The following is a 22,217-nucleotide window of genomic DNA, read 5'->3' on the forward strand; positions in this document are numbered from 1 at the left end:
AATGTTGAATATAATTTTGAATTATTTCATTGATTTTTAATTGTTAATTAATTTAATTTTGAATTTTAATTATTTAAATTATTGTAATGTTAAATTTTAAAATAGAAGAGTAAAAATTAGATTAAATGAAAATAGAGATTATAGCGCCTCTTATAGAACCAATGCATTGGAGATAGGAGGCGCTAAGGTGGGGACCACCAATTAGCTCCTCTTCTTCGCGCCTCCCACTGTGGATGCTCTTACGATCTTTCACTCTGTGTATTATGACCACACAAGGAGAGGCGCTTCCTCAAGTGCTTTCGTGGAGCCTCCTCCGAAAGGTTTTCTAAACCATGTTTATATATGTTATTTAGAGTGTGTTTACTTTGATTGTAAAATTTTAATTATGGGTAAAAAAATTGAAAAATATATATATATTTTTATCATATATTTACTAGAGATGAAAAGATGAAAAAGTGATGGAAAATATTTTCAAATCACTAGCTACCCAAAGATAATATTATCGAACATTGAAGAGGAAATGAGTTGCTCGTGAAAATATTTTACCCTGCCCAGAGAAATTTTTCTATTATAGTAAACATATGAAAATTATGAAAAAAGAGTGAAAATATGTATTTTCTCTCATTTTCCATCAAAGTAATCGCACGCTCACACATCAAGTGCTTATTTCTTGATGTAGTGCATTATTGTAAAGTTCAAGCAATTTATAAGCTAAAGTTATAAACTAATTATAAACTTAGAAGATGTTTATTTTGGAGGATTAACCTTGATTCATAAAAATAATAATGTTAATTCCTTGTTTACTTTGATGGATTGAAATTTTGTGATATTCCAAAGCCTTTGATTATTTTTATCATTTAAATTAGTTTTGCTTGATTCATATCTCATTGAGACAGCGGGATTGGTGAAACTCCCGTATTTCATCCTCTATAGCAAGATTAAAATTCAAGATATTAATTGATGATGCTATAATGATAATTTTATTTCAAACATATTAATATAGCTTGTTTATGTACGTTTTTCTCTAAGAGTGAGAATAAATTGAAAACAAAAAATTGCAGATTAAAAAATATTCAAACTAAGAAATTTAAGGAGGTCAGTAAATTTTAAATAAATATGCCCTTAATTTTTTTATGAAAAAAATCTTATAATACATATTTGTTAGGTCCAGAAGGTCTCGAATAGGTGTACGGGGGGAATACACCTATAGGCTATTTTTTTCTTTTAAAATAGTCTAAACGAAATTTCAAACACAAACTCACTCAACAAGTTTTACTGAAAAGAGTTTTGAACAAAACAGGGTTGACGACTGATAATGAATACTCTTCAGTAAGGAGTTATCAGTTAAGTCAAAGACCTTAACAGATACACGTAAGGCTTCAGTCGAGTTTGATAAAAAGAGATGTTATGAATCTTACTGACTATCAGAAGATAGATCAGTTAGACTGATAACACACGCAGCGAAAAAAATTTATTTCGTAATAGCCTGTGGTTTAAGCACGTTGTCAGTCTTTAGGTTTCTCTTTGCTATTAATCAGTTTTCAGTTTAAGAAGGTAAGAACACAAGCAAGAAAGTAAGTACTGAAAACTGTAAATAACATAGAGATTTTTACGTGATTCGGAAAATACTTCCTACATCTACGGTCGGTTGATCAGACCAACAACTTCACTGGCAAGTGCTTACGGGTGCACTGCAAACCAGTGCTCGTGCTTACGGGTGCACAGCAAACCTGAACGTGTGCTTACGGGTGCACACAACCGAAACAACTGAAGATCCAATCTTCAATACCAACACACCTTGTTGGTTTTCTCACTCCTAGCACACACTGGGTACTAGGACCTCACGGAGACAGAATACCTTTTCTGAACTCATTTTTCACACAAACACTCAATTCGGTCGGTTGAAGAGAGGTTTGAAAACTTGCCAACTAAACTTCAAAGAACAAGTTCTTTGTAGTTAGTTTGACCTAGACTTTTGATAAACAAGGTTTGACCAAGGTCTAAGAGAATATGTGTAATCAGCAGTGACTGATTTTTGGCTTTGGAATTCTCTTCTTCGATTCAAACTTTGGAGAGGTTAGGCTCTGAGCTGAGTAATGATTTTGGCAGCGTTTCAGCTTATGTTGTTGAATCGGTGAAGATTGAAGTGATCCTCGAGCGCTATTTATAGGAGAAGTCTTGAATAGATCCGTTGGCGGAGAAGGTCTTCAAGATTTCTTCCGTTAGAGAGTAATTTGAACTTGGGCTGAGGCTTCAATCTTCGAGGTTCCTTGTTTGGTGAGAAGATGCGACATCTCTGAAAAGGTAATCGCCAAAAAGGAATGACCTCTGCAGAGAAATGACGATCCTGAGATCTCTGTATTTAATGCGGTTGTACTGCTGGAGTACGTGGCTTCTTTTGAACGTTGGAGGTTCAGTTCGAGGAAGAATGTTTAACTGATACTTGACTTTAGTATCAGTCCGCTGATTCCACGTGGCTCGCATTAAGTAATCAGTCAAAACTAATTCTTCGACTGATGCTTTAGTCGGCAACTTCCGTCTTCAGTCTTCAGTCCTTCGTCCTTTAGTCTTCAGAACCGCAACTACACTAGAAAAAAAACTATAACACTTGAGTTCAAGCAGTTCTAGTCTATTACAAAAGAAACCTAGTGATTTTGGTATCATCAAAACAAGGATTAGGATATTTCATTAAGTTCCCAACAATATTCCCCATAAAAGTAAGTGGATTCAAATATTATATAAATATTATTTACATGCCTAATCTAAAAAAATATTATTAGATTAAATAAATCTAAATTATATGTTCAATTCTACTTTTTTCATGAAAAACAAATTACAGATCTACAAATTTATATTAAAATTATTTCAAATCTTACATTTGTTTTTCTATTAGACTAGTTCTAAAATGAACCAATAAATTTCCTACACTTTAGTTGATTTTTTAAAAAAGATTATAACTAAAAATCATGTAAAACTCAAGTGTATATCATTTAATTTCATATTTTCAAATACAACTAATATGAAACAAATAATTAGAGCAATCCAAGAATATGACTGATGAATCATAGAATAACACATCGCAATAATGGGTGAAAATAACAGAGAAAATAGAATTAAAACCTGAGTATGAAAAAAATAGCAGAGAAATGAGAGAACTCAATTCGTATTAACTTTTCGATTGAAGATAGACTGAACTACAAAGTGACTATGATTCCTCTATTTATATGAGTAAATTATAGAAGGGGTAAATATGTAAAATCTATTCTTCACGTACTTCGTGTGTACTTCTAACTTCCCCGTTATAATCAGCTTCTTTCATCTCCCTTGTAACTGATCATGCAGCCTTTGTCGAGGTACGAAGGTGATCCTGCTTCTACCCAGCTCCTAGCATTCTTAGCCGTAGGATGGATGAACAATTCTGTAGAAAAATAGCATAAGCCGTCCTAGGATATATAGAATTGAAGCTCCACCGTGGCACTATGAGGGTAGCGCGTCCAAGGCTTAGTGGGCTTTCTTAACTTCATGGCCTAGATACTTTATGAGTGCCACCGTGGCACTTTGGTCAAGTCCTTTACCTTTCTTAGTCTTGACCTTTTGGAAATGTTCCACCGTGGCACTTAGTAAAGCCCTTCCTCTTTTTTAGCATAAGATTTCTAAGAAAATGTCACTATGGCCCTTAGCCAAGAAAATGCCATCGTGGCACTTGATCAAACCCCTTTTCTCTTCAACACTATCGTCCTAGATTTTTGACATATTCCTTCAAAACCCCCGACCATTATTCCTTTTTGAGGCTCGGATACGGTGGAATGCCACCATGGGAATCTATCAAGCTTTTCATCCGTCATAGCTCGGGTGTCTTGCCACCGTGGCACCTTGTATGACCTAGATTTTTACCCTAAAGTTAGGGAAATACTTTTGCGGCTCCCCTTTCTCCTTTTCTTTGATGTAATCGTGGGTGCACAAGCTCGTTTCTTCCTTATGGAACCATGAAGTCTTTTTCAGCTTAAACTGTAAACATTATTTATCATGGAAAAATTCGGATATTTAAATTATATTACAAGTTTTAGAGTTGATTGGCTGATGTAGGATTTACTCCTCATCAATGACAAAAATATATAAAAACAATTAAATGCACTATAATTTGTATCTCTCTATAATAATAATAATAATAATAACTATAAATACTATAACACAAAAATAAACTATAAATGCCTCATCAAAAATATGAAAATAGTGAAAAAATAAAATAAAAGCTCGTAATAAAAAAATACAAACACTTTCAGGCTTGCATAATACAAATGTACATATTTTTCATGATTTCACAAAACACTATATGTAAATAACAAGTTTTTTTTTTTTGAAAAAATAACTTCCTTTAAAAATCTAACTTGTGTAAAATAAGAGAAACGTACGAGAGAGAGAAAATATTTTGAAGCTTTTAATTTGTATATATTTCTTATTTTAAATCTATTTTCTATACATTATAAATTAAAGTATTAAGGTGCAGATAGACCCCTTAAGTGGATGCCCTTATAGCGTTTCACTCCTCTTACTCAATGTGTGTGCAATTTAGCCCCTAAAGTACCAAAAATCGAACATTTAACCCCATCTGTCCTAACTCCGTCAGTCCACCGTTAGTCAATTTTTTTTAATTCGAAAATGGTCGTTCCTCTGATGGATTCGTCTCTATACGCCATGGTCTGCAGCAGATCAAGAGCGCTCATCTGCGCCGCCTCGTCCATGCTCCCGGCCAGCTCCACCACCCCTGCAATGCCGCTATCTTCCACCATGAATCTCTTTATCTCCTCCACCGCCACTCTGATCAGCGGCGCAATCGCGCCGGCGGCGATCAGCTCGGCTTTGCAGGGTGGGAAGCCGGCGATCAAGCAAACGGCTCTCGCGGCCTCCTCCTGCACCTCCGTCTCTTGAAAATTGAGTAAATTGACAAGAATGTTTAAGAAACCTTAAATCTCAGCGCCAATCTTGACATATCTAGCATCTTCTCGAATGACTTGGTTCAAGGCAAAGAGGGCTTCCCTCTTCATTGCCTTGCTCCCGATTTTGAGCCTAGAAACGACGTCGTTGAGGTAGAAACGCACGTCGTCCTTGGAGGCGGAGGCGGCTGGCCTGGACACGACGAGGGCGTGACTCTACTCCAGCAGGCCGGCGGCATAGATTTCACGAAAGCTGGTGATGTGGGTGTCGAGCTTCGCCGACAGCATGTCGAGATCGCTCTGCATGAGGAGCTTCCCGCTGTAGGAGGACTCCGAGCACCGCCGCGCGAGGCCGTCGCAGCTTGCGAGTGTGCTTAGAATATTCTCCAGCACCTCCATTTTCGAATTAAAAAAAAAATTGACTAACGGTGGACTGACGGAGTTAGGGCGGAGGGGGTTAAATGTTCGATTTTTAGTACTTTAGGGGCTAAATTGCACACACAGTGAGTAAGATGAGTGAAACGCTATAAGGGCATCTACTTACCTTAACCCTAAATTAAATTAAAGGCTTTATCACTATCTTTAGTTTCATGCGCATATTGAATATTTTTCATATTAATCAAAATGTACAAATTTTAGAAAAAATGAAAAAATAATCTAAAAGTGAAAGAATTATTAAAAAAAGAGAAATATATATATATATATATATATATAGAGAGAGAGAGAGAGAGAAAGAGAGAGAGAGAGAGAGAGAATCATGGTTAATAAAGTAGTTGGTTAAATGGAGAGAGACTAATTAATAAGTGAATTGGAGATAACAATATTCAATCATGCAAGATAATGCCTCTTATGAAGAATTGGTATTAATTGATAAAATAATAAGGTTAATCATTTGTTTATTTAGATGGATTGAAATTTTGAATATCCAAGGCCCTTGATTATTATTTATTTATATCATTTAAGTTAATTTTGCTTCATTGTTATCTCATTGAAAAGGTGGGATTGGAGAAATACTATTGTACCTAAAAGTTGTAGTGGGCAAAATTCGTATATTCCCTTTGACTGAATGCTCATAGCCCAAGTGTCTGGCCCAATCCAAAAAACTGAATTAATTTCAATTAATTCAGCCCGTACTTTAGGTCATCAAGGCCCATCGACCCAAACCCTAGATAGGGCAGCGACTTGGGGAAAAAGGCTGAAACTAATCAGGGATATCGACCCTACGAATATCGGAACAACTAGGGTTTAAGGAGACATGCCAGCAAAACCCTAGCTGTCGGGTGATCACGGTATAAATAAGGGCAAAGGTGCAGATTGCCCCCTGAACTACACCCCCCTAGAGCTTTTAGCCCCCCATACTCGGTCAAAGCGCGTTGACCTCCCTGAACTCCCGAAAGAAGGGTGCAATTAAGTCCACCCGTTAAACGGCTGTTAAACGTCGTTTTTTTAATTTTTTTTTAATTTTTTTTTTGTAATCTTCCGACCACCTCTCTCACACACGGCGTTGCTGCACCACACCAGAATCAGCCGCACCGCCTCGGCGCTGGGAATTCCAGCGATTGTCCACGCCATTGTCCGCCTCTGCACCGACGTTTCTCCACCTGAGTTCGACGCCCCTCTCACATTCCTTCACCAAAAAAAAATGAACCCTAGCCTCATCCTTCTCCAAACTGAAATCTGCTGCCGCCGCCGTTCATCTCGGCTTCGCTGCTGCTAACGGGCCGACGAGGATGAAATCTGCCGCCGTCGCCGTTCATCTCGGCTTCGCCGCTGCTAACAGGCCGGCGAGGCTGTACTCCATCCCTCGATCTTTCCTCTCAATTACACATCCCCTTCAAAAATCTAGCCCTAATTTCCCCCTTTCCAATCGTCGACGCCGCCACCGCTGAAGATTCGACATAGATTATGTGGGGAATCTCAGGTTCCAGATGGCGGCTTGCAAGATGGAAGCGTAGGAGTAGGATGAGTTGGACTTTGTGTAGATGATGTTGGAAAACGACGAGTCGTCGTCGAATTTCTCCAATAGACATTCAAGGAAGTGTTAATTTTTGGCCATCGGTGGAAGCTGCCGGCAAGAAGGAAAAGATGAAGAAGATGATGAGAGTGAGAGATGAGAGAGAAAGATTCTTCATGTTGAGAGAAGCAGGCGGCTTGCAAGATGGAAGCGTGGGATGAGTTGGCCTTGGTGTAGACGATGTTGGAAAATGACGAGTTGTCGTCGAATTTCTCCGACAGACATTCAGACATTCAAGGAAGTGTTTGTGGCCATCGGCGGAGGCTGCCGGCGAGAAGAAAAAGATGAAGAAGATGATGAGAGTGAGATTACAAAAACGACGACGTATTGCCCTCTTAATTTTTTTTAAGAAAACGGCGTTTAACAGTTGTTTAACGGGTGGACTTAATTGCACCCTTCTTTCGGGAGTTCAGGGAGGTCAACACGCTTTGACCGAGTATGGGGGGCTAAAAGCTCTAGGGGGGTGTAGTTCAGGGGGCAATCTGCACCTTCGCCCTATAAATAATAACCAACTAGGTCATTTGAGGGAAACAATCATTCGCACTCCAACACGTTCTCTCACTCTTCTCTCCCCACTCACACTATTCTCCCTCCACGCTCTCAGCCTTAGATTTTTCTGGTGATCAGATCAACCGGGACGACCCAACGGCCCTCGTTCATTGCACAATCGCCTTCAAATCCGTCGACCAGATCGACCCGATTTACTCTTTCATTTACTTTAAATTGCTTTCAATACGATTTTTATTAATATTGTTTACCGATTTGAGCGTCGGAGGCCCTTCCATCGACACCCCCACCGGTGCTCCAAGAAGGGCTCTAACGTTGTTCGTGTTTCAGGTTGCTAGTGCCCATCGTATCGGACGACCCCGACATCCTTATCCATAATTGTTGGATTCATCCCCAACAAAAGTAAGCTTGATGTGGACGAAGTGAGTTCTTATGCTTCAGAATCAAGAAGAAAAATAATATATAATCTATACAAATATATCAAATTAATAATAATTCAAAATTAATTTGGGATTTTGAGCGAAAAAATCTAATTACACACTACATGCTAGCTTTGCAACCAAGTCTATTTGCTACATAAATACAAAGATTTCGTTTGATAAAAATTGAGAATAAAGATTTAGTTTGATAAAAGGAAAATGAAAGATAGAAGAATGAAGAAAGTTGTAGTAATTTTGAAGAATTTGAACTTATCTAGGAAAGCCATGCCTCTGCTTGACAAAATCTTCAGGATATATACCGTTTGTTAGGTAGTATCCATGGGCATATTGCGTGCCATTTACTGGAATGGGATGAAAGACGTTTGCCCTTGTAAAACGTCGTTGAATAGTGGAGACTAATTAAGCACGTTTATATCATTGTTGGACCCTGCAACTCCAAAAAAAATCATGTCAGATCCACAAATCTTGAGATGCAACTACCTCAAGCATAATTGTTGGGACTCCATGATCGCCACGGGTGAATTGACTTTTCCATGCTACTGGACAATTTTTTCATGTCCAGTGCATTGATCACTAAATTATTAGCAACAAATTACAGCAACTAACACGGTGCAATTGCAGCACAAAATCAGTAACCGAGTATCGTATCCACAGGGACTATTATAACGAATTACTCTAAGTAATCCTAATTAAACTATAGTAATATTCAGACAACGAAAGGTAGAGATTGGTTGACGTAAATTAAAACGCAAATAGAAACTAATAAAAATACGTAGATAAATTCAAATATGGAAAACTCTGACCCTAGGGATGTATTTTCACCAATCAACTACATGCATTCAACCTATTGGTTCAATTACCAATTTTAATCCAACCCTGATGAAAGATCACTATATTAGCCACAAGCGTCTCTAACGACCACCTATGAACGTAGATTAATTAATCCCTTTTCACATTCAAGACTCCAAAGAATAAATTAACTCCCAATAGCACATAAAGAATAGCTTCCTATAGCTTCACCTATCGCATTCAAGACTCAAGGCTAACACTAAATCATGCATTCCTGAATCGGCTGAACAATTATCGCATTCAAGACTCAAACTGAACAACTAAACATGTAAATCATTGATCAGATAATTCATAAGAGATTAAGCACCAGGAATCATGAATCATAAGTTGGAGGGCAAATTGATATCAATAAATCAAAAACACATAATCAATCAGCTATATACAAACCCTAGGTTCAGATTAAAAGACTAGCCAGACATAATAAAATAAAACATAAACATAATTAATAAGAAAGCAATTGAAAGAACTGAATTAAATAAAACTCTGAATAAAACAATTGTAGCAGCTTGAATCTTCAATCTTGTGGAAATCCAATCCAAGCAGTAAAAACTGGAAAGCAATAAATATTCTAAAGCTATGAAACTGAAATATGAAAGTTGAGAACTGAAAACTAAAGCTGGGAACCCCAGATAGGTCAAAAGAAGACCTATTTATAGTGTCAGGGTAAAATACAGTGTTTGAAACCCAGAAGAACTCCAAAAACGCGCAAAACTGAAAAATCCGGGTAGCCGGCGACCTGCCCGGCGACCCATCCGGCGATCATTGGCTCAAGCACAAAAATCCTTCATCTGGCGGCGATCGCCGCGTCTTTTCCAACGTTCCAGAAGATCCGGCGACCCAGGCGGCGGTCGCCGGTCAGGTCGCCGGAAATCCATCTTCGGGCGGTGGTCAACGGTGTTTGACCGCCGGGTTCTGACTGCTGCGCGCGATGTTTTCGTTTCGGCCATAACTTTCTCTTCCGAACTCGGATTTGCGATCCGTTTGCGCTCACGAACTCGTATCGAGATGATCTACAACTTCTATTTCAGGACATTGTTCCAAATTCGAACTCAATAAATCTGCAAATTCCTTCAAAGTTCGAGTAAGAATCATGTTTCACAAGATAAAGCAAATTAAGCACAAAACAATCATCCAACACTCAATTTCCTATAAAATTAACATCATATGAACATTAAAAACCATGGAAATATGAGTGTTATCAACTCCCCCAAACTTAATCCATTGTTCGTCCTCGAATAATGAGAAGAACACAAACAATAACACGAATGGGTAAGAACTCTAGCTCATAGATGCCTCCGAAAAATAAAGAATAATGGAATTCTCAAATCTTCAATAATCAAGCACAAAATTCACCAATAAACACAACCTATAGCAAAATCAACCTTGACATTCCAAACAATTGAATCTCACAAGGTATGTGTATCACTCAACTCTCAATTTGATGGAATATATAGGACGTGTATGCTCTCATCGAATTCAATGCAATGCAGATCTCTTACCATAGGCTTGCCAATCGTCTACAATCTCCATCGCTAAAAGTGTGCCAGGACTAAGATCAAAAAGGTCTTTTTCTTCGGGTTATAATGTAGGGACATTGGTTAAGGTAGGGAAATATAGGCTAAGTGACTCAAATAAATCAAGAACACCAACCTTATGACTTCACTAATCAAGCATGGAATAAATTCCATCTTCCACCCAACTATATCACCATAAACAACACAACTCAAGGGATTTAATCATCACAATACAGAACTAAACACTCTTTTATGCTCTCCATTTATTTCCAACAAACAAAGTCGATTTTCTAACAAATTTCTCAATAAACACTCGACTTTACACTTTTTTTTTTCTTTTTTTTTCTTCTTTTTTTTTTCTCTTTTTTTTTTCAACAACTTTTTTTTTCTCTTTTCTTTCCACAACTTTTCTAGAGCTCATAAGAGTAAATAGTAACACAAAATCATCCCTTCTTTTTTCACAACCCACTATGAATATTCACCACACAAAGATCCCCATATACTTCATCACCCCCTATCATCCGGCTAAAGAATAAAAGCTAAATAGGCTCAAAGTGGATAACAAAGGATAATTTTTCGTTAAAGACAGTGTTTGGGATAATAAAGTGGCTAACAAAAGATGGCCTAAAATCATCTCCTAATCTTGGGCACAACAGCAACCTCGACACAGAAACCATGGCAAGTTCTAGAAGATCATCACATGCATGACAAAACTCACAACAAAGAATAAATTGTGTATGATAAACAGATATAGCTCAAAATCTCACAGGTTTATTCAACGTCTAAAAGTCAAGGTCAAAATCACTCTAGAATTATGCAAATTAGTTTCAATATGCTCAAATCATCAAAGAAAATCAAATTCCAATTTTTTTCACAGAAATCATCATTGGCATCTCACCAAAAAAATCTAATGGAGCAATAATCATCTAAAAAACAATCACAAACACACACCACCAACCAAGCAAGATGAAACAATAAAGCCAACAAAAATAATAAAAGTGATACACATATCTACTCTCACCCCCCTCCCCCAAACTTATTACAGAACATAAGTTCGAAAATAAGTTTGGAGGGATGATGATATGTGTGTCACTACTCACAGAAACACATGCTCCATGGTGGTGGTATGAACAAGGCGCGAGTTCCCGCATCTTCCAGGCTCACCACTGCACTAAACAAAGAAAACAAAGAAACAAAAAGAAACTAAACGAAAGGAAAACAAAACAAAGAAAAAGGTTGGGTTACCTCCCAACAAGTGCTTAATTTAACGTCTAGAGCTCGATGATACCTCAAAAACTCATGGAGGTCGGAAACAGCACTCTAACCATTGGAAAGCTTTTCTACTCTTAGGTGCCCTCTCCACCAAAACACTTTTCTTGGCTCGGACATCCTCCACAAGCATTGCCCCCTTTTCATTCTTATTCCGAAAAATCCGAAATTTCACTTTCTTCTTCTTGGGGGTATGGGTTTTCAAAGACCCCCCATCATACTCCAAAAACAAACACTTCTCAAAAGTCAGAACTTCTTTTGGTTCTTGAGTTTTTTTCTTGGCTTCAAACTTGGGGAGCTCATTCTTCTCAACCTCTTCATCCTCCAAATTTGCTAGAAAACTGTCAGCCAAATTAATCACTTCATTCTGGGGAACTTCCTTTGGTGGAGGTTTCTGTGTGATACACTCCTCCAAAGGATCCTCTACAGCTGCAGGAAAAGCTATCAGAGAGTCGATCATGTTGCACTCATCCAACGGCGGCTCGGCTGGTTTTCTCATAGCATCATAGATAGATAGAGTCAATTTTTCATCATTGATTCTAAATGTGAGATCTCCATCCTGCACATCAATAAGCGCACGGCCGGTAGCTAGGAACGGACGTCCTAAGATCAATGGAGTATTCTTGTCCTCCGGCATGTCCAAGACTACGAAATCTGCAGGAAAAATAAACTGCTCCACCTGCACTAGGACATCCTCCACAATTCCCTTGGGATATGTGATGGAACGATCTGCCATCTGCAATGCAATAGAGGTAGGCTTGATATCTCCAATCTCCAACCGGTTGAAAATAGAGAGAGGCATCAAATTGATGCTAGCCCCTAAATCACAAAGAGCACGAGAGAAATTCTGTCCTCCCATCATACAAGCGATGGTAAAGCTGCCAGGATCCTTTTTCTTCAATGGTAGCTTTCTTTGTAGCACAGCACTGCATTCCTCGGAAAGATTTATCGTCTCATATTTCCCCAACTTCTTCTTGTTGGAGACTGCGTCCTTGAGAAACTTGGCATAGCCTGGCATATCTCTCAAAGCATCAAGTAAAGGAATGTTGATGTGAAGCTTTGAAAACATCTCCATGAACTTGGCTAACTTCTTATCCATCTTCGGCTTTGCCAGGCTATTCGGAAAAGGCGCTACAGGCTTGTACTCTGGCCTGGGAAACGTAGGAGTAGGATTGGGCTCCTTCACAGCAGCAGAACTCGATGCCTTAGAAGTAGGCGGCGAATCGCAAACAATCGTCTCCAAATCCTCCTCCTCAATGATCTCTACACCTTTTTCCTTTCCATCTTGCAGCTCTGGATGATTCTGATACTGAGTCCCGCTCCTTAGATGAATTGCATTACACTGATTTTTAGGATTGATCTCAGTGTTGCTAGGGAACTTTCCTGGTGTGTGCTGCGCAGCTGCTTGGTTGGCAATCTGACCAACTTGATTCTCTAACATTTGCACTTGTTTGGACAGTGCTGAAAAGTTTTGCTCCATGTTGAACATTTTGGTTCCCAAGTTTGCCGAGTTTGTCTCCATCCCGGTGACCTTCACCAAAACTTGCTTCATCATTTCCTCTATTGAATCTTTCTTTGGCTCATTGATGACTCCCCCACTAGAAACAGAAAATCCAGGTGGAGGCTGCAAAGCATTGTTGGGATTTGAATAGGAAAAATTTGGATGATTCCTATTATTTAGATGATACGGTGGATTTCCGCCCTGATGTCCTTGATAGTTTGGTCTATTGAATTGGTACTGCCGCTGGATGTAATTAGCATCTTCCAACTGTGACACATCAGGTAAACTCGGCTGCTGAGGAATTTTAGCTAGCAGTGTCTTTCTCTCCAACTCATACTGCTTTTGAAGAGCTTCATATTTCTCCTTAAAATCATCTCTCTCCTCATTCACAGCTGCAATTCTTCTCGTGGAATTTCTGTCATTCGGCCATTGGTAACTGTTGGAGGCCATCTCTTCTATCACACGATACGCCTCCTTTGTATTTCTATGGAGAAGACATCCACCTACAATAGCATCCACCATACTCTTTGTTAGACCAGTCAAACCATTATAAAAGTGAATGATTTGCTGATCCTCTGTGAAACCATGTTGTGGGCATTTCCTGAGCAGCTCACGAAATCTTTCCCAGGCATCATGAATGGTCTCATCTCCTAGCTGGGAAAAATGAGAAATCTCTGCAATGATTTTCTGAGCTTTAGAGGCAGGAAAGTATTTTGCCAAGAAAGCTCTACACAAATCCTCCCATCCAGTAATAGCACCTCTGTCCAAACACTTGAACCATTCCTTTGCTCTATCTCTGAGAGAGAATCCAAACATCTTCATTCTGATGGCATCTGGTGGCACTCCATTCTGCTTAATAGTGTCGCAGATATCTAGAAACTGAGTGATGTGGACATGCGGATTTTCATCAGCCATTCCACTAAACTGTTCAGCTTGCACCATGTTTATCAATCCCGGCTTCAGTTCGAACGTGGTAGCCTGCACAGTTGGTCCCCATCTGCCTCCTTGAAATTGATCAACCCTAGGCTGATACATGTGATTCAGTGGTGGCTCTGTTGGAGGAGCCCGGTTGCGCTCTCTTTCTTCATCTAGTTGCCTCTGAAGGTTTGTCACGACTTGCACAAGAGTTTGAAGGTCCATGTTATTCTCTGCCATTGCTTGCTTTTTCTTTTCGCGGTTGTCTCTTTTGTACTGTTTTTCGATTTCCAAGTTCAAAGGTACTAGATGTTCCTTTCCTTTGGATCTCGTGATCATGCACGCCTGAGACAACAAACAAAAACAGAAATTTAAAAACTAAAAAAAAAATAAAATTAAAACTTATAACGCCTGAAATAATGCTTAAGTCTAATCAGAAATATTAAAGTTAATTCTAAATAGTCCCCGGCAACGGCGCCAAAAAGTTGATCACTAAATTATTAGCAACAAATTACCGCAACTAACACGGTGCAATTGCAGCACAAAATCAGTAACCGAGTATCGTATCCACAGGGACTATTATAACGAATTACTCTAAGTAATCCTAATTAAACTATAGTAATATTCAGGCAACGAAAGGTAGAGATTGGTTGACGTAAATTAAAACGCAAATAGAAACTAATAAAAATACGTAGATAAATTCAAATATGGAAAACTCTGACCCTAGGGATGTATTTTCACCAATCAACTACATGCATTCAACCTATTGGTTCAATTACCAATTTTAATCCAACCCTGATGAAAGATCACTATATTATCCACAAGCGTCTCTAACGACCACCTATGAACGTAGATTAATTAATCCCTTTTCACATTCAAGACTCCAAGGAATAAATTAACTCCCAATAGCACATAAAGAATAGCTTCCTATAGCTTCACCTATCGCATTCAAGACTCAAGGCTAACACTATATCATGCATTCCTGAATCGGCTGAACAATTATCGCATTCAAGACTCAAACTGAACAACTAAACATGTAAATCATTGATCAGATAATTCACAAGAGATTAAGCACCAGGAATCATGAATCATAAGTTGGAGGGCAAATTGATATCAATAAATCAAAAACACATAATCAATCAGCTATATACAAACCCTAGGTTCATATTAAAAGACTAGCCAGACATAATAAAATAAAACATAAACATAATTAATAAGAAAGCAATTGAAAGAACTGAATTAAATAAAACTCTGAATAAAACAATTGTAGCAGCTTGAATCTTCAATCTTGTGGAAATCCAATCCAAGCAGTAAAAACTGGAAAGCAATAAATATTCTAAAGCTATGAAACTGAAATATGAAAGTTGAGAACTGAAAACTAAAGCTGGGAACCCCAAATAGGTCAAAAGAAGACCTATTTATAGTGTCAGGGTAAAATACAGTGTTTGAAACCCAGAAGAACTCCAAAAACGCGCAAAACTGAAAAATCCGGGTAGCCGGCGACCTGCCCGGCGACCCATCCGGCGATCATTGGCTCAAGCACAAAAATCCTTCATCTGGCGGCGATCGCCGCGTCTTTTCCAACGTTCCAGAAGATCCGGCGACCCAGGCGGCGGTCGCCGGTCAGGTCGCCGGAAATCCTTCTTCGGGCGGTGGTCAACGGTGTTTGACCGCCGGGTTCTGACTGCTGCGCGCGATGTTTTCGTTTCGGCCATAACTTTCTCGTCCGAACTCGGATGTGCGATCCGTTTGCGCTCACGAACTCGTATCGAGATGATTTAAAACTTCTATTTCAGGACATTGTTCCAAATTCGAACTCAATAAATCTGAAAATTCCTTCAAAGTTCGAGTAAGAATCATGTTTCACAAGATAAAGCAAATTAAGCACAAAACAATCATCCAACACTCAATTTCCTATAAAATTAACATCATATGAACATTAAAAACCATGGAAATATGAGTGTTATCATGCATACAATCAAGACTCCCGAGCATTTCAGGAAAGTCATGCTTTTGCTTGTGCATTTCCATCAAGCATTGATAGTCATGAAAAGTTGGCCACTTTAAGTAGTGTGCACCGAAAACCTCAATAACACCTCGGCAGAAGTAGCGCAAGCACTCGTACCCTGTTGTTTCAGAAACCCGCAAGTACTCATCGTAGTGATCAGCTGGGCCACCATATGCCAACTGCCTAATCGCATTCGTGCATTTTTGTAGTGGCGTGAAACCTTTCTTTCCTGTGGCATCAGGTCTTTGTTGAAACCATATGTTGTAGGCTTCCAAAGCATTCACTATGCGAGTGAATAACTCTTTCCGTATCCGAAAACGCCACCTGAATACATTGGGACCCCATGTTGGATTATCATCAAAATAATCCTGCATGAGTCGCTCGTGTGCTCCTTCTCGGTCTCGTTGCACATATCTTCTCGTGTGACTTGTGTTTGACGCTATTGCTCGAAGTACACGTTGATGAATACTGTCATCCTTCATGTATTGGCGCATGTACTCTTCCATAAAGGCTTCAGCTTCAGCTACAGCTTTAGCTGCAGTTGTAGCTGTGTCTTCAGCATCATGCTCAGAAGATGATGAAGACATCACTGAAATTTCTTTGATGTTATGAAGAGAGATATCGAATAGGGAAGAATGCAACGGTTACCATTTCTTATTTAAAATGGCCGTTCGAGAATGCAACAGTTATATTTTTTTAAAAATGGCTGTTGGAGAATCCAAAGGTTACCAATTCTTTTTTATAGTGGTCGTTCGAGAATGCAACGGTTACCATTTCTTATTTAACGTGGCCGTTCGAGAATGCAACGATTACAATTTTATTTTAAATGACCATTAGAGAATTGAAAAAACAATTATATTTTATTGAAAGGTAAATTCGACAGATACACACAACACAATTACAGATTTAAAATAAATTCAAGTGGATACAATATAACACAACTAATTATCATCTTCCCATTTTTTCAGTATCTTCTTGCAGTGCAATTTCTGTAGGTGTCGCTGCATTTCCGTCATATCTGATGTGTCCATCATTACAATTTTATACTCATCTACACGTTGTTCCTCTTTTTTTGTACGCGCATTCTCCTCCATTATACGTATGTACTTGGAGGCATTGTCTTCATGCTTGCTCACAAGTTCCTTCAGTGCACTGAGGTCTTCTTTTTTTCCCTTTCCCTTCGCCTTCCTCTTTGCCGCTTTCTGCCCCATTGGGCGGCTCGTGGTAGTATCTTCAGCTGTAGAAGATGATGTGTAAGCTCCTCCTTCTCTATTTTTCGTTCTTTTAGATGCTTGAACATTCCCTTGAACTTCGACAAACTTGGGAACTGTCGACAAAATTCTCCAAACTCCAATGTACTTAAAACCCTGTGTACCGTGATGTTGCTTGTATTCAGGTTGTGCCATCTCCATAATATCAGCATCATTCGCGCCGCTCTTCTAGATGCTTGCAATCCTATTGTAACATTCGGAATTTTACTTGTTTTTGCATCTTGTAGAAATGAGACTTTAATTGATTGGGTTTCCTAGATGGAGTGCTGGCGGGACGATTTACATTGTAGGCTTCTGTAATGCGTTTCCACATTTGCTCCATCTTTTGGTCATTTCCAACCACTGAATCGATGCTAATATCGATCCAACATTGCGCAAGAACCTCACTTTCCGCATCTGAATAAAACGCTCGTGGCTTGTTAGTATTATGTTCATCGTCGTCGGATTGTGGCTCAACAGAGATATTTATATTCTCCAAATCTTGAACTGCCTTTCTTGAGGATGGTCTCCCTCCATTAGTACCACTCCCATCTATGCTGCTTCTCCTAGATGAGTCTATAAACATAAACCCCTGTGAAGGATATCCTTGCGGGGGAAACCCTGGCGGGGGATACCAACTCGGGGGATAGCCGTATAGCTGAAACCCCTGAGGTGGATGCCCTTGGGATGAAAATTGAAATGGAGGGACCGATTGACTCATGGGATTGTTAGGATATATTTGAGGATTAGGCATATTTGGCCACGAGAAATTTAAAAAACTGGAATGAACATCTGAATTTTGAGAAGGATTATCAGAATTTTGAGAAGGGAAACTTGAATTTTGGAAATCCACTCATGATGTTATTGAAATTTTTTCAGAAGCAAGAAATTTGAGAAATAAATATAAGAGTTGTGTAGGAAATGGCTTATTTTATTGTTCTATTTATAGGAAAAAATTTGACTATTAAAAAATATGGCCGTTATTCTTTTGAACGTTGTAATAAAAAAAAAATTCCCGTTGAAAATTGCCCGTTTTATAAGTTGTGTAGATTCTCACATTTAATTTACTAAACCTAAACCATTTATAACCTAAATAAATGATTCAATATTATTTACATTTCATACAACACTTCAAAATATAGTACTCCCTCCGTCCCTAAAATAGCTTCCTCTTTGGGGACGACACGAGTTTTAAGGAAAAATTATAAAATATATTGATAGTGGAGAAAAAGTGTTATAATTATTATTGAAAGTTGTGAAAATGTGTTATAATTAGTATTGAGACTAGTGAAAAGTGAAAAGTAAGAATAAATAAATACTCCCTCCGTCCGCCAAAAGTGGACCACTTTGGCTGGGCACGAGATTTAATAAAATTGGCGATAATTTTGATGTAGTGGAGAAAGGGTCCTACCAATTTATGAGATGTGTGGTTGAGATTGGATTTGAGGTGATTTTTTTTGTAAATAAAGAGTGTTTGTAAGGATAAAAAATTAAAGTGGATCATTTCTATAAAAGGAAAGTGGTATACTCTTTGCGGACGCCTGATATAGTAAAAGTGGTTCACTTTTGGCGGACGGAGGGAGTATTATTACTGATGGGGCAGTTGTTCAAAAATGGAAAGAAAGAAAGATGAAGTTATTCTGGGGACGTCCCAAAAAGGAAAAAGATGAAGTTATTTCAGGGACGGAGGGAGTAATTTTTTTTAAAAAAAATGACGGTTCAAATCGGGAATCGCCAGTTCTAAGAGAGGTTCCTGGCGGTTCCACAGTTCGGTTCCGGTTCCGAATCGGGAACCGCCGATTTTGTAAACTTGGAACCGTAATCGAACCGGTCGAACACGGTTTCGGTTCCGATTCGGAACCGTCTAACACTGTTCCGATTCCAGAGCCGTCCCTGATGGTCTGATTTCATTGTTCGATTCTCGGTTTCGATTTTTTTGGCCACCTCTATCGTGACACTCATAAAACCCAACCCAACCCAACTCAACTTTTTAATAAAATATTCATTTCTCTATTATCCACCTACACAACTCACAACCTAATATAACACAACCTAATATAATTTCTACTCCCATTAGTGACACCAACTCAGCCTACATATTTTTCTTTTTATTTTATTTTTAATTATCTAGTATCTAAAATAAAATACATTATTTAAAATTGTATATTTATTTATTATATTTATAAAATAAAATAAAAATTTGTTTAAAATATATATTTTAAATTTTATAACCATATTAAAATTAAACATTGTCATTCATTATAATTGATACTTCACTTAATCACAAATGAAGATTACAAGAATTAAACACATAACTAAAATTAAATAAATCAAAATACAATACGTGATACTTAAAAATACAATTGAAAAATGCAAATTACATATTTAATTTAGTAAAAAATGAACATTTTGAGTTCTAGTTATAGAATTCAAGTTAATAAAATTTTTGATATAATTTTAATATATATATATATATTTTTATTAATAAAATGTACTATAAATTTAATTTATAAAAGAAAATCTGAAAATAATAAAGAAAATGAACACGTGCCATGCTATCATTTGAAGTAAAAAGGGTGACCTTCATGGTGGATACCCGAATGGGTCACTCCAAAGCCATGACATTCGTATTATTTAATTATAAATCACTTTTGTCTAAACCCAAAACCCTCACGGAGGGTTTCAATATTTTTTGCACACGTGTTTTTCTTTTTTCCATCCAGTTGCGATTAAAATTAATATGTACTTCTGCGCCGCCTCCTGCTCCGCTTGCTTCGGTTCCAGTTCCGGCTCCGTCGAAGCCGACGTCTCCTGCTCCATCTTCTCGCTATCGGGCCCCAGTCTCCCTGGCCACAGTCAGGGGCGGAGCCAGACTTTCGACTCAGGGGGGTCCAAATTTTTTTTTTCAAAAAAATAATAATTAAATAAAAAAAATTTAAAAATAAATAATAATAATTAATATAATTATAATGTTATTTAAATTATATAGCAAGTTAAAAAAAATAAACATAATTATTTTTTAAAAAAAAGTCCAATATAACAATTAGCAAGCATATTAATAACCAAACAAGAACTCAAACAAGAATTCAACGAACTCAAACAAATGCCTAAATGAAGCTCGACTGATGCAGATTCAACGAACTCAAACAAGAATTCATCCCTAAAATGTTGAACAAATTATAAACCCTAAAATGCAGAACAAATGCAGAACGAAAATTATCACAGAAAAAATTTGTACTCTAAATCAAAGCTTCATCCCCAAAATCAAAGATACATAAAAGCATCATCCTCCACAAAAATCAAAGATACATAAAATCTTCATCCCCAAAATCAAAGATACATAAATCAAACCACAACTTCCTGTGCCTTGAGCTCGAGAGAAAGAGATCTGAGGCTGCGGTGCGCGAAGCTCAGAGGCGGCGACGAGCCCTAATTCATGGGGGAGCGGATTTACAGAGGGGGAAGGGGGGAGGCGGAGGCGGCGGCGGCGGAACAGAGGGGGAAGAGGGAGGCGGCTCCGGTGGAACAGAGGGGAAGTGAGTGGCGGCGCCGGTGGATTTGCAGAGGGGAAATGGTGGAGCGATTTAGAGAGGGAGAATGAGGGAGATGGTAGAGAGAGAGAGAGAGAGAGGCGAGTAGATGGTGGAGCAATTAGAAAAATTAGATAAAATTAATATTTTTTATTTTTTTAAATATATTTGTAAAATTACTAAAACACCCCTGGGATTTTTGGAAATTCCAGGGGGGTCCAGTGACCCCACTGCCCCCCTGGCTCCGCCCCTGGCCACAGATCCGGTGCGTTTCACTTTTTCACCATTTTTTTATGTCTTAATGCTACTGTTGGTCAGACATGGATGAACCACATTTTATGTTTTAATGCTACTGCTCTCAGGCTTATTCTTTTCCCTCTTTATTCTCTCAGCTTGCTTATTCAAAAAATATGGATCCGCTCGAAGAGAGCTTATTCTTTTCCCTCTTTATTCTCTCAGCTTGCTTATTCAAAAAACATGGATCCGCTCATTTGGGGAAGGGTAGAAATGGCTTACCATTACAATCACGTATTGCGGCCAATTTTTGTGGACGAAAGGAACGATAAAGCCCTTCCTTTCATCCATGTCTGACCAACGGTATCATATTGTTAGGGTTGTTAGTGGCATCACAATTTTCTTGATTCAATTCAATTCTAAGCCTTACATCATCCATAGACATATTGAAGAAATGAAAATAAAAGAGTTCTAGCTTTTGAAAATGAGCTTACATTACAAAGTCTAGATTATCCAATGATTAGCTAGTTCATTGTTGTTTTCTGGAACGCCAACAACTGTTAATTTAATTTTGTGGACGAAAGGAACGATGAAACCATTTTATTGATCAAGAAAGGACGGCATATCTCGCGACCGCTCTGTAAACCTTGATCACGAAAACATTCTCCCTAGTTTAGTCACTCATATTCTAACTTTTAGTTCGTCTAGGAGTTTATGACTATACACTTAGAGATTATGTTCAAATTCACTGCCCAGTTGTATTTATATTACTTGGGCAGTTGGATCGATGAATATAGCTATAAGTGGGCAGTAGATTTGAACATAATCTCTAAGTGTATAGTCATAAGCTCCTAGACGAACTAAAAGTCAGATTATGGGTGACTAAACTAGGGAGAATGTTTTCGTGATCTACAGAGTGGTCGCGAGAATATGTGGCCCTTTCTTGATCAATAAAATGAAATTGCGAGAATATGCGGCCCTTTCTTGATCAATAAAATGAAATTGATCAATAAAATGAAAGGAAGGGTTTCATCGTTCCTTTCGTCCACAAAATTAACAGTTGTTTGCGTTTCAGAAAACAGCACATGAACTAGCTAATCATTGCATAATCTAGACTTTGTACTGTAAGCTCATTTTCAAGAGCTAGAACTCTTTTGTTTTCATTTCTTCAATATGTCTATGGATGATGTAAGGCATAGAATTGAATTGAATCAAGAAAATTGTGATGCCTCTAACAACAATGTGCTTATGA

At 38.2% G+C, this 22,217-nt stretch overlaps 2 protein-coding genes and 1 non-coding gene across 3 annotated transcripts; 1 reads left to right on the plus strand and 2 right to left on the minus strand.

Moving 5' to 3' along the window:
- Positions 1–8,290: 8,290 nt before the first annotated feature.
- LOC130990813 (uncharacterized) lies at positions 8,291–16,538 on the minus strand. The gene is made up of 2 exons (XM_057915049.1): positions 15,920–16,538; positions 8,291–8,322 (listed from the first exon to the last, which is right to left on the minus strand). The coding sequence occupies exons 1-2, from the start codon at positions 16,536–16,538 to the stop codon at positions 8,291–8,293; spliced, it is 651 nt and encodes a 216-aa protein (XP_057771032.1).
- Positions 13,609–13,715, plus strand: LOC130991100 (small nucleolar RNA R71). Its single transcript, XR_009091063.1, has one exon. It is a non-coding gene; the product is annotated as a small nucleolar RNA R71 (small nucleolar RNA).
- Positions 16,539–16,892: 354 nt separating the features above from the next.
- LOC130990814 (uncharacterized) lies at positions 16,893–17,955 on the minus strand. Its single transcript, XM_057915050.1, has 2 exons — positions 17,506–17,955; positions 16,893–17,390 (listed from the first exon to the last, which is right to left on the minus strand). Exons 1-2 carry the CDS (start codon positions 17,953–17,955, stop codon positions 16,893–16,895), a joined length of 948 nt encoding a protein of 315 aa, XP_057771033.1.
- Between the last annotated feature and the right edge of the window lie 4,262 nt (positions 17,956–22,217).

Source organism: Salvia miltiorrhiza, chromosome 6 (assembly GCF_028751815.1).
Source record: "Salvia miltiorrhiza cultivar Shanhuang (shh) chromosome 6, IMPLAD_Smil_shh, whole genome shotgun sequence".
Lineage (NCBI taxonomy): Eukaryota > Viridiplantae > Streptophyta > Magnoliopsida > Lamiales > Lamiaceae > Salvia > Salvia miltiorrhiza.

What these genes read in the sequence shown, in the direction of transcription:
- LOC130990814 (XM_057915050.1), bottom strand. Translation starts at nt 17,955, where the DNA reads ATGCCTAATCCTCAAATATATCCTAACAATCCCATGAGTCAATCGGTC. An exon ending in GCATTACAGAAGCCTACAAT is followed by an intron (nt 17,391 to 17,505) that starts GTAAATCGTCCC and finishes GCAAGCATCTAG; the next exon opens with AAGAGCGGCGCGAATGATGC.
- LOC130990813 (XM_057915049.1), bottom strand. Translation starts at nt 16,538, where the DNA reads ATGTCTTCATCATCTTCTGAGCATGATGCTGAAGACACAGCTACAACT. An exon ending in AATGCTCGGGAGTCTTGATT is followed by an intron (nt 8,323 to 15,919) that starts GTATGCATGATA and finishes TTGGAGTTGCAG; the next exon opens with GGTCCAACAATGATATAAAC.